Source organism: Hylobates moloch, unplaced genomic scaffold (assembly GCF_009828535.3).
Source record: "Hylobates moloch isolate HMO894 unplaced genomic scaffold, HMol_V3 SCAFFOLD_1, whole genome shotgun sequence".
Classification (NCBI taxonomy): domain Eukaryota; kingdom Metazoa; phylum Chordata; class Mammalia; order Primates; family Hylobatidae; genus Hylobates; species Hylobates moloch.
The window spans coordinates 17953466-17965812 of record NW_026652276.1 but is presented as its reverse complement, the minus strand read 5'-3'; the positions used below and the strand labels follow the sequence as shown (position 1 = coordinate 17965812).

At 42.1% G+C, this 12347-nt stretch overlaps 1 protein-coding gene across 2 annotated transcripts in view; it reads right to left on the bottom strand.

Moving 5' to 3' along the window:
• Positions 1-12347, bottom strand: part of WDFY1 (WD repeat and FYVE domain containing 1) — an 86368-nt gene that overhangs the window by 7685 nt on the left and 66336 nt on the right. The window contains exon 12 of one of the 2 annotated variants that reach the window (XM_032754347.2): positions 7873-11292. The exons of the other annotated variant lie outside the window; for it this stretch is intronic. Coding sequence (XP_032610238.1) covers positions 11233-11292 — 60 coding nt within the window. The 3' untranslated portion in view covers positions 7873-11232. Of the gene's footprint in view, positions 1-7872; positions 11293-12347 lie in introns of those variants that run through there. 2 annotated transcript variants of the gene reach the window in all.

Here is a 12347-nt window from a genome sequence, read left to right as displayed (position 1 = left end):
ACCACGGCTCACACCTGTAATCCTAGCACTTTGGGAGCCCAGGTGTGAAGATTACTTGAAATTAGGAGCTCAAGACCAGCCTGGGCAACATAGGGAGGCCCTGTCTCTACAAAAAATACAAAAATTAGCTGGGCATGTGGTGCACGCCTGTAGTCCCAGCTACTTGGGAGGCTGAGGCAGGAGGATCACTTGAGACCAGGAGTTGGAGGCTGCAGTGGGCCATGATTGCACTATTGCACTCCAGCCTGGGTGACGGAGTGGAAGCACCAACTCAAAAAAAAAAATAAAATAAAAGCAGCAAATACTAAGAATGTCAGCATATAGGCTTCCAGTTGAGAAAGAATGTTTCTAGAGTGCTCTAGCAGAAAGAATAAGCACACATTGGTGCCAATAAGGGCTGGAATTGAATCCTGGCTCCACACTGAGTAGGTTGGGCAGGTTCCTTAACCACGTCAATTTTTCTGCTTGGAAAACTGCTCTGCCCTCTGCCCCCGAGGTGAGGAATTAAGAGACCAGGAGCTATTGTTCAGGTTAGTATCGCCATGTAACAAATCACTCTAAAACTTAGTGATTTAAAACAGCCATTTTATTTTGATCACTGTTTTGTGGGTCAGGAATTCAACTCCAGTTCTGGGGGATCTGATCATCTGCATCATCACGTCTGTTTTGTGAAATCTGCAACCATTGCCGGCTGGATCTGCAACCACACTGCAAACTCAGTGGGGCTGGATGTCCGGATGGCACACTCACATGGCTGGTAGTTGATGCTGCTGGTGGTCGGCTGGGAACTCAGCTCAGCTGTCAACCAGAACACCTGGTGGTCTCAGGCAGCTGGCTTCCCATAGAGAGCCAGATATAAACTGCATGACATATTCTAATCTAGCCTCAGACATCGCACAGTGTCAGTTTTGCCACATTCTGCTAGTGAGTCTATTAGTGATTATTAGCCCCAATTCAAGGGGAGGGACACACAGACTCCACCACTCAGTAGGTGGAAGAAAGGTCTGAAAATGTGCAGAGCTAGGCCAGGCACAGTGGCTCACACCTGTAATCCGGCGGGCGGATCACAAGGTCGGGAGATCGAGACCATCCTGGCTAACATGGTGAAACCCCGTCTCTACTAAAAATACAAAAAAAAAAAATTAGCCGGGCGTGGTGGCAGGTGTCTGTCGTCCCAGCTACATGGGAGGCTGAGGCAGGAGAATGGCATGAACCCGGGAGGCAGAGCTTGCAGTGAGCCAAGATTGCGCCACTGCACTCCAGCCTGGGTGACAGAGCCAGACTCCATCTCAATAAATAAATAAATAAATAAGAAAATGTGCAGAGCTGGGTGTGGTGGCTCATGCCTGTAATCCCAACACTTTGGGAAACTGAGGCAGTAGAATAGCTGAGCCCAGGCATTTGAGACCAGCCTTATCAACACAGTGAGACCCTGTCTCCACAAAAATTTTTTTTTTAAAAAGCTGAGTGTGGTTGTGCATCCCTCTAGTCTCAACTACACGAGAGGCTGATACAGGAGGATCACTTGAGTCCAGGAATTTGAGGATGCAGTGAGCTATAATCATGTCACTGCATTCCAGCCTGTGTGACAGAGCAAAACCCTGCCTCAAAAAATACAAAATAGACATTTGCAGAAATATTTTAAAACCAGCACACCACACACACAAACATAAGCTGCAAAGTGGAGTTGTCTTAAAGAAAGCTTAATGATGATCAGACCCCCCAGAACTGGAGTTTGATGTTTTAGAAGGACAAGAAAAATCTCATCACATCCCTCATGTATTTATCCTTTATAATCTCTCCTAAACCTTCCTTTAAATGCTCCTTTCTGCATTTGGAGATTGTGAGAATAGCTTGGCAGGTGTGATGGGATGGGTAGGAATGATCATGGTGGGGGAATAGCCATTCAAAACTTTCACTACAGGCTCACTCCCTAAGCAAATCCACATAATTTCCTTTTCACTTATGCATATAGCACCCAAATTATACATATCCAATATCATTATGTATTAAGTGCCTACTACGTGCCTGACACTGTGCTCGTGTTGTTGTAGGCACAAATTCCCTGTCCTTACAGAAGTCAGAGGGAGGATAACATGGAGAACTATGTGACTTGATAGGAATCAGCAGGGAGACTAGTGAGAGATGCCAGAGAGAGAATGACCGACATTTTAGAACTGGAACTTCTACTATGAATGGGATGGGAGCTGTGAAGGTTTTTTTTGGTACAGGAATGGCATGATTTGAGTCATGTTTTGATAGCGGCATTGAGAACAAGCTGATAGTGGCAGGGGCAGGAACAAGGAGACTAGTTAGGGGGTGTGATGGTTAATTTTTTTTTTTTTTTTTTTTTGAGACAGAGTCTCACTCTGCCACCCAGGCTAGAGTGCAATGGCGTGGCCTCGGCTCACTGCAACCTCCACCTCCCAGGTTCAAGCGATTCTCCTGCCTCAGCCTCCCAAGTAGCTGGGACCACAGGCGCGCACCACCACACCCAGATAATTTTTGTATTTTTAGTAGAGACGGGGTTTCACCATGTTGGCCTGGCGGGTCTCAAACTCCTGACCTCGTGATCCACCCACCTCAGTCTCCCAAAGTGCTGGGATTACAGGCATGAGCCACCGTGCCCGACTGATTGTTAATACTGAGTGTCAACTTGATTTAAGGATGCAAAGTACTGTTCCTGGGTGTGTCTGTGAGGGTGTTGCCAAGGGAGGGTAACTTTGAGTCAGTGGACTGGGAGAGGCAGATCCACCCTCAGTCTGGGTGGGCACCATCTAATCAGCTGCCAGCGTGGCTAGAATAAAAGTGGGCAGAGGAACATGAAAGGCCCAGACTGCCTGAATCTTCCGGCCTCTGTCTTTCTCCCGTGCCAGATGCTTCCTGCCCTCGAATATCAGACTCCAAGTTCTTCAGCTTTTGAACTCTTGGACTTACACCAGTGATTTGCCAGGGGCTCTCGGGCCTGCAGCAACAGACTGAAGGCTACTCTGTCGGCTTCCCTACTTCTGAGGTTGGGACTTGGACTGGCTTCCTGAGTCCTCAGCTTGCAGATCTATTACGGCCCATGATGGGACTTCACCTTGTGATCGTGTGAGTCAACTCCCTTTCATATATTTATCGATCCTATTAGTTCTGTCCCTCTAAAGAACCCTGACTAATCCAGGGGGCTACTGGAATAGATGAGCGTGGGCTGCCCCATGGTAGTAGCAGCAGAACGTGAGAAGCGGCTGTTCTAGGGGGTCTATTGGAAGGTAGTGCCCTCAGGCCTGTGCCGAGGTTTATGTCGGCAAGCTCGCCTATGTTGTCGGCACACAGTTGCAACTTGAGATTTGTTTGACAGATAACAGCTGATATGACTCCCTCAGATAACAGATAATATATACCTGACAATACAAGAAATACGAAAGTACATAGGCCGGGCATGGTGGCTCACACCTGTAATGCTAGCACTTTGGGAGGCCGAGGCAGGTGGATCACTTGAGATCAGGATTTCAAGACCAGCTTGGCGAGTATGGTGAAACCCTATCTCTACTAAAAATATAAAAACTAGCCAGGCATGGTTGCACATGCCTGTAATCCCAGCTACTCGGGAGGCCGAGGCTGGAGAATCGTTTGACCCCAGGAGGCGGAGGTTGCAGTGAGCCGAGATTGCACCACTGCATTCCAGCCTGAGCAAAAGAGTGAGACTCTGTCTTGAAAAAAAAAAAAAAAAAAAAAAAGTACATGAATAACTTAGAAATAAAGTCCTCAAATCACCTGAGCAAAGAATTGTTTTTATACAGGTAAGTCCAGAAATGAACAAATTTCTGCCTGACCGTATGTCTTCTTTTTCTTCTCCCTTTCTTCCTGACACCACAGTGGGTTCATTCAACCAGATGTTCCTAATTATAAAAGTTGCTCTTTAACGAGTTCCTCTAACCCCAACAGGAAAATTGCACAACAGAACTTGCCACACATTCAGCCTAATGTGGCATTTTCAAAGCATGAGAAGAAACGTATCCAGTTTTGCTCTCCAATCTGTGGAATAAATGAAAACAAGATCTAAATCAAAGGTCTAAAGATCAGGGACTGAGCTGGTCTTGTGTGATGGACACTGAGGATAAGACCAGCCCCTGTCTTCCAGAGGCTTCCAAGCTAGAGCAGAAACGCAGGTTACAGGCCATTATCATGCATGGGTCAAGTCTCACAACAAGAGTTTAAGCATGTGGTGGATCTAGAAGAATCATTTAAATAAATGTGAAATTGTTCAAAAACAATTTTCCTTTCTCTGAGTTAAGGTTTTTTTGTTTGTTTTGAGACGGAGTCTCACACTGTCACCCCAGCTGAAGTGCAGTGGCACAATCTCAGCTTACTGCAACCTCCGCTTCCTGGGTTCAAGTGATTCTCCCGCCTCAGCCTTCTGAGTAGCTGGGATTACAGGCGCCCGTCATCATGCCCAGCTAATTCTTGTATTTTTGTAGAGACGGGGTTTCAACATGTCAGCCAGGCTGGTCTTGAACTCCTGACCTCAGGTGATCTGCCCGCCTCGGCCTTCCAAAGTGCTGGGATTACAGGTGTGAAGCACTGTGCCTGGTCGAGTTAAGGTATTTTGAATTCAACAAATTATGCAAGCCTGCAAAACTTGGTATCACAGAATTAACCAAAGAAATCTACAGCTATTAAAAAATCTGGTTGTTTGCTATTATCTTGCCAAAACTCAATATCACATTTATTTAATAAAGGAATGATAGCTGCAGTTTTGAAATACTAAAATCATGATTGTTTTGTAACTTTTATTAGTTGTGTTTGATTTTCATGGTAGAATCTGCAAAGCTATTGGCTATTCTCAATATTATAGGAAGAGATAATATCCCTATTACAAAGGAGGATTTAAGTTAAAAAGTCCTTTAAGAGCATCATAGGTTTAACAGCCATACTCTAGAAGACTGAGTCCCAAGTTCTTTCAAATTTATTCGCTCGATTTTGGGACATCCCTCCATTCTTTGCTGTGCATTAATGTTAATCTATTTTGGATAAAAATTAGGCCATGGTGGTGGCTCATGCCTGTAATCCCAGCACTTTGGGAGGCCAAGGCGGGCAGATCACTTGAGATTAGATCACAAGACCAGCCTGGCCAACATGGTGAAACTTTGTGTCTACTAAAAATATAAAAATTAGCCAGGCGTGGTGGCATGTGCCTGTAGTCCTAGCTACTCAGGAGGCTGAGGCAGGAGAATCGCTTAAACCCGGGAGGCAGAAGTTGAAGTGAGCTGAGATCACGCCACTGCTGTCCAGCCTGGGTGACAGAGCCAGACCTCATCTCAAAAAATAAAAAATAAAATGTACTTTCTAGAAAGAATTAAGACACATGGACATGTATGCTTATTGCAGCACTGTTCACAATAGCAAAGACTTGGGACCAACCCAAATGCTCATCAGTGGTAGACTAAATAAAGAAAATGTGGGATATATACACAATGGAATGCTATGCAGCCATAAAAAAGGATGAGTTCATGTCCTTTGCAGGGACATGGATGAAGCTGGAAACCGTCATTCTCAGCAAACTAACACAGGAACAGAAAACTAAACAACGCATGTTCTCACTCATAAGTGGGAGTTGAACAATGAGAACACACGGACACGGGGAGGGGAACATCACACACTGGGGCCTGTCGGGGAGTGTGGGGGCTAGGGAAGGGAGAGCATTAGGAGAAATACCTCATGTAGATGATGGGTTGATGGATACAGCAAACCACGATGGCATGTGTATACCTATGTAACAGGCCTGCATGTTCTGCACATGTATCCCAGAACTTAAAGTATAATTTAAAAAAAATTTTCAAAATAAAGAAAATATGGTATCATAAAACACCAATTAAGAATCACTGGTCTTTAGAGAATATAGGAAGTAAATAATTGGTTTGAAATACAGGGTTACTAGAAAAGGAGGTTGGACTTCGGCCTCAGAATTTCCAGTTTTCTACTTGGGAAATTGATATTATTTTCGCTGTAAAGTAACTGCCATTCCATAAATTAAGACACTAAGAGATACCTTTTTATTGCCTATCCAAAAACACAAATTCAAATCTTGGCAAGAGTGTGAGGATATTATCAATAACAATAAAAAACTTAATAACATGCATATTCTGACCTAGCAATTCCCACTTTTTAAGACTTTATCCTCAGAAAATAATTGGAAAAGTGGGCAAGATAAACATATAAGCATGCTGAGCTTGTATATTTTTAAATTTTAAATTTTAAAAAATATTTAGTGTTTTAATTAAAATGATAATCTAAACATATATAATCTAATTTCATGAGATTGGTAAAATACATGATGGTTTAGCCACATAGGACAATGGAATACTGCTATACATGCTAGTATTATGCTGTAAGACACACACACTCAAATCCCTAGCCACTCTCCCATCCCTGACACACACGCCACACACCCCTACCACAGTGGGCTAAAACAATGATTTATTTCTCGGTCATGCAAAGTCCGCTGCAGTCCTAGAGCGGTTGTGATCTGTAGAATGGCTTAGCATCACACTTCACCAACACACGCTTCATGAGGGGCATGGAAGAAAGTGTCATGGTACCAGAGCCTCTCACCTGCAGTAAAGAGCTTCTGCCCACGTTTCATTTGCTAAAGCAAGTTACAAGGGTCTTTCTTGACCTCAACTGGAGATGTGGGGTCCCAACATGTGTCCAGATGATGGCAAGAGCGAATGTCTACTGCAACTACCCAGCCATAAAGAATACTAACATGGAGCTCTACTTTTTGACAGGGGCAAACTATCCATAACCTATCAAGTGGGAAAACAAGTATGGTCCCATTAAAACAACGTATCTCTAAGTGTGTGTTACATATGTACGGAGACATTTATAAAAACATTGGAAAGATATACAGGATAAGTTTAATGGTGTTTTCTCCAGGTGGTGGGATGAGATGATTTTAAAAACAACTTGTTTTATACGTTTTGGTTCTATCTTTTTCTTTTCCTTTTTTATTATTATTACTATTTTATTGAGATGGAGTGTCACTCTTGTTGCCCAGGCTAGAGTGCAGTGGCACGATCTCAGCTCACTGCAACCCCCGCCTCCCGGGTTCCAGCGATTCTCCTGCCTCAGCCTCCTGAGTAGCTGGGATTACAGGTGCCTGCTATCATGCCTGGCTAATTTTTTGTATTTTTAGTAGAGACGGGGTTTCACCATCTTGGCCAGGCTGGTCTGGAACTCCTGACCTTGTGATCCACCCACCTCGGCCTCCCAAAGTGCTGGGATTACAAGCGTGAGCCACCACGCCCAACTTCCTTTTCTTTTTATTATAATAAGATAATATTTTGATGATGAGAGAAAAGAAAGCCATATCTATTTTGAAAAACATACTATTCACTGCCTTTCTGGTTTCTAAATCAATCTCTGATTGGTTTAGTTGAGGTATCAGTTCTTCTGGGTCTGAACCACACGTGTTCACTCACAAAACTGAGCTGCTGAGGAGAAGTAGAGCTTGATCTTGGTATCACTAGATAGCTGTGTAGTCAGAAAGCCTAAATATCCTGCACTATGCTGACTGCTACCTCAAGCAGCAGAGATAGTAATACCCATCACCCTTACAGACAACACAAATGACATGCTAGCACATTCAGGCCAGAGGCAGGAAGAAGGCATGTGCTTTCAAGACAGAAAGACAGACTTAATAACACAAATTCTCTTGGTTTTCTCATCTGTAAAATGGGAGGAATAATGCCTTGCCCAAGTGTTGCCAGGATTGAGTAAGATAATGTAGTGAAAGCACCCAGCACACAGAGGGTGCTGAATAAATAGTTGTTACTGTTATTGCCCTATGTCCAGGCCGACTACAACAGAAGTGATATTAGGCAAACATAGTAAGCAAGGAATGTTTTATTGTCTACATTTTCTCAAAAAAAAAAAAAAAAAAAACCCAAAAAAAAAACCCCACAAAAACAGAACCCACAAATAGAAGCAAAGAACAAAGTTTTCTAGCATCTCTGGGATACACAGGGCACCATATCTTATAGAAACATAGCTAGTACAAGAACAAAGTGTACTAATTAACATTACCCTTTGCTTCCCCAGTCAAAAAAGGCTATAGAGAAAAACACTTTAAGTTGTACTCTAATACAAATTTGTTGCACAGTTAAACTTCAACTTACTCAAAGAGTTATTGTATTGTAAACTGCAGAAAATAGAATAGGCATTCAATAAATCTGCTCACAATTAACAATTAAGCAATAGACACTTGAATAAATATAGCATGTATTACTTATTTGTTAAGCCTCACACTTACGATGAGCAGATGGTTTATCGTTATAGTAACAGGTTTTTTTTTTTACATTTTAGGAGATACCATATCCAATAACGGAAGTAGAAAGTACTTTAATGAAAACTGACTTTAGAAAAATATCTCCTTGGGTTTGAGCTACTATGGTATTTATTACATATTTGGGTCAGTTTCACCAGTTTAAAAATATAGGTACTAACAAACTGAATTCTTTCATGGGAGAACAAAGTGATACATTCTAGAGCAATAGTATTTCTTTATATCCTTTTGGTGGCAGGACAGAACTAGGACATAGTAAAGAGATTTACAATGTAATGAATAATTTGTTTCTACCTAATGCTATAAGGGTATTGCTATCATTTGGACTAAGAAAGAACAATTTTAAAATTTGTTTATAATGAAGAATTGGCATTTCCTTATCACATATACACCAGATCTAAATATAAGGATCTTCTCTAATAGTCTGTATTCCTTAATCCCTATCTGTACAAATTAGCCTGCATATTCAGGAATGGGACGACCAGTAAACTGTTACTTGAAGAACTAATTTAAATGATCCATTTAAGAGAAATGCAGTCAAAATAAGGCAATAACGATCAGCCTATCTATACTTTTCTTCTGTGCCTACTCAGTAAAATTGAGAAAATAATTTTTGCCCACTTCTATAAAAATATCACCCCATTTGCTACCTAGCATGTGAGAGAGACAAGACAAGCCTGTCATGTTTGTCTCCAAAAAGAAAAATGATGATAGGCCTGGTGGAGAGCAAGCTATATGGAAACATCTGCCTTTCCTTTTCTAAGATACGTCACTCCAATTCTTCCTTAAATATAAACTTCCTCCTTGATTTATATTAACCCCTTAGGAGGCACTATAATAACTTTATGTTCCCATGGAACATAGGGTTTTTTCAAGAATTTCTTAAAATAAAAAAGGTTTGAAAGCTGTGGAGTAAACTCAGCAGCTGTGATAGTCGGTTCAATCTACCACAGATGTCAAACGGTCACATTTTACAGAAGTCAAAGGAAAACAAAACCACAGTTCTGCACTCTTCCACAGGGCAAGGAATTGATCATATTCTATTTTCCTTTCAGGACTTCATAAAATCCCTAGGATAGCACCTTTGTATGGGCTGAACCATTAACTGAACTAAAATTAATACAGGAAGCTTAACATTCAACATTGTGCTTGAACAAAACTTACCACTACTCAATTTTTCTTCCAAACTGTGCTAGTAATATACATTTTGCAAAGAGTCTAGAAAGTTTTTAAAAGAAATCGCTTTAGGTGATGTGACACGAAAACTCTAAGGAACAACAAAACCCTTCAGTCTTGTTTCTGAAGACAAGTCAACGTTTAATGCAGATCATTCCAGTACATGATGTGCCTGACCCCCTTTCCTTTCCTTACGTGTGTCACACAGCCATTAAGACATTTTAGTTTGATTGCCTCCTTAAACTTTTCAGTCCCTCTAAGACGTCATTATAAAACAAATTCAGTCCTTTAGTTTTATCATATGGAATGACCCTATTGTCTTGGTATGATCCCAACACAGTGATGCAGTACTGAGGTTTTTTTTTTTTTTTAATCAATATCCATTAGTAAGATTAGCAAAGATACTGTTGCTATCTATTTTTATATTTGTCCTTTAAAAAGGTAGGCCCTTCTCCACTTACTTCCATATCCCTAGAGAAATAGATAGATGTACTGTTGTCAAAAAAAAAATCAAACACACAAATACTGGAATATTAAAAGACAGGCTCCTCATTTCTTCTCTTCCTCATCCTGGTACACAGTGCCCAAAAGCTTTAGAAATGCCATTATGAACAACAGCTTTTGCTACTTGTTAGGAAAGCAGTTTACGAGTTGGGAATTATTGTGGAAGACCTGATGGATGATTACAGCTCTGGGTCACTAACTTCTTTTTATGAAAACATGAATAATACTAGTTATAACTCAAAGTCAAAACAGTGTAAAAGCTGTGGAGTGCTTTTGTAGGGGATATATTAAATTGCCAGAATATTGCAGAGGCTCATCGTGGAACAAGTAGAATGCTGTTTCAGTTAAGAGGACTGGGCTGTTTCAGGCAACAGACCGATCATTTTGCATCACAATGGTGGCTGGGTTTTCCATTGGTCATTACTAACGGCAATGAGAAAAAGTCAGGCGGCTTGTGTGACTCCCATGTTAACAGCACCATAAAAAAGTTTTGTCCTAGGAATATGGGGGAAAGGGAAGAATGAGGACTGCCTTGGTTATTACAGAAATTTCACAACTTACTTAATGACAACCTCGAAAGTTCACCTGTGGCATACTGGCTGGGAAGAGAAACAACTGAAGCAAGCCAATGCTAAGTGCAGATTATGGCACTACCTGAAAGTAACAGATCTCTTTAAGAAGTTTATCAATAACTAAGTGTAGAGGATATTCACATACTGCCAGCTCATAGGGAAAGGTCTCTGGTTTCCTAAGTTCCTAATGCCACCCTCAAGAAAGGGAGAACAAGTCTTCCCTCCCCCAGCTCCTGCTCTGACAACAGCCACAAGAACCCTGGAAGGCCCCCTAGGCTAAGTGAAGTGTCTGTACTTGTGACTGCTTTGAGAAAGTTCTAAGCATTCACTTTTTTGTTTGATTTTTTTGTCCCTGCTAAAACTCATTTGCTAGCTCATTCTTTCACTACACATTAGCTGTTCATGGGGAAGTTTCGCTGAAGTAATTCCAGTCTTCAGGGAACCACTACGGATAGACCTTTTCCATATTAGTCCCCACGGGTAAGTTCCACAAATGCCCCAAAACACATCTTTACATTTTCTTTTTAAAAATGTTGATTTGTTTGTAAGTGGCTACTGTCCATTCACGAGACAGCGCTGTGGAGCTGCGTGAGAAGGACTTCATTTGGTGGAGTTGCTGTTCTTAGGTGTGGACGACGCCCAGCTCTCAGATCAGTGTGGAGAAAACCCAGTCGCCAGACTGCAGCCCACCACAGGCGTCATGTCCCAGATCTACAAGGAAGGAAGAAACGCGGAAACGGCAGCAGTGATAACCAGGTCTAATGGTGAGAGTCAACACAGACAAACAAACGACTGTTAAACCTGAAAAGGTGTCAAAATAATGAATTTTCTCATTCTCTTCTTTCATAACCCCTTAAGATTTATAGGAAGAGGCGGGGTGGCTGGGCACGGTGGCTCACGCCTGTAATCCCAACGCTTTGGGAGACCAAAGCGGGTGTAGCGCTTGAGCCCGGGAGTTCAAGACCAGCCTGGCCAGCGTGGCAAAACTCTGTCTCTACCAAAAAAAATACAGAAATTAGCCTGGTGTGGTGGCACATGCCTGTGGTCCCAGCCACTCAAGAAGCTGAGGTGGGAGGATCACCTGAGCCCAGAAGGCAGAGGTTGCACTGAACCGAGGTCACACCACTACACTACAGCCTGGGTGACAGAGCGAGACCTTGTCTCAAACAAAAAGATTTTCAGAAAGATAAAACAATGTAGTTCACTAAAATGTGAATAAAGCATATAGGTAGTGTCTTTACACATAGAATTATATCATAATAATGTTTTAGTATAAATTCAATTTTTTTTTTTTTTTTTTTTAGAAAAGCCCATCAGGAATATAGAGTATCTCACAGTTTCACCACTGAAGAGTGGTACTTAGGCCAGGCATGGTGGATCATGCCTGTAATCCCAGTACTTTGGGAGCCTGAGGTGGGAGGATCACTTGAGCGGAGGAGTTTGAGACCAGCCTGGGCAACACTGTAGGACCCAATCTCTACGAAAAATCCCCCAAAAATTAGCCAAGCCTGGTGGCAGGCACCTGTAGTTCTAGCTACTTTGGGAGGCTGAGGTGGGAAGACTGATTGAGCCTGGAAGGTGAAGGCTGCAGTGAGTAATGACTGTGCCACTGCACTCCAGCCTGGACAACAGAGCAAGACCCATCTCAAAAAAAAAAAAAAAAGAGTGGTACTAAGTATGAAACACTTCATTTCAATTTATGTGTTAGTGACCCAGGGATTTAATTGTTAAAATGTTTGGTTATTCCTTATAATGAGGACGCATTC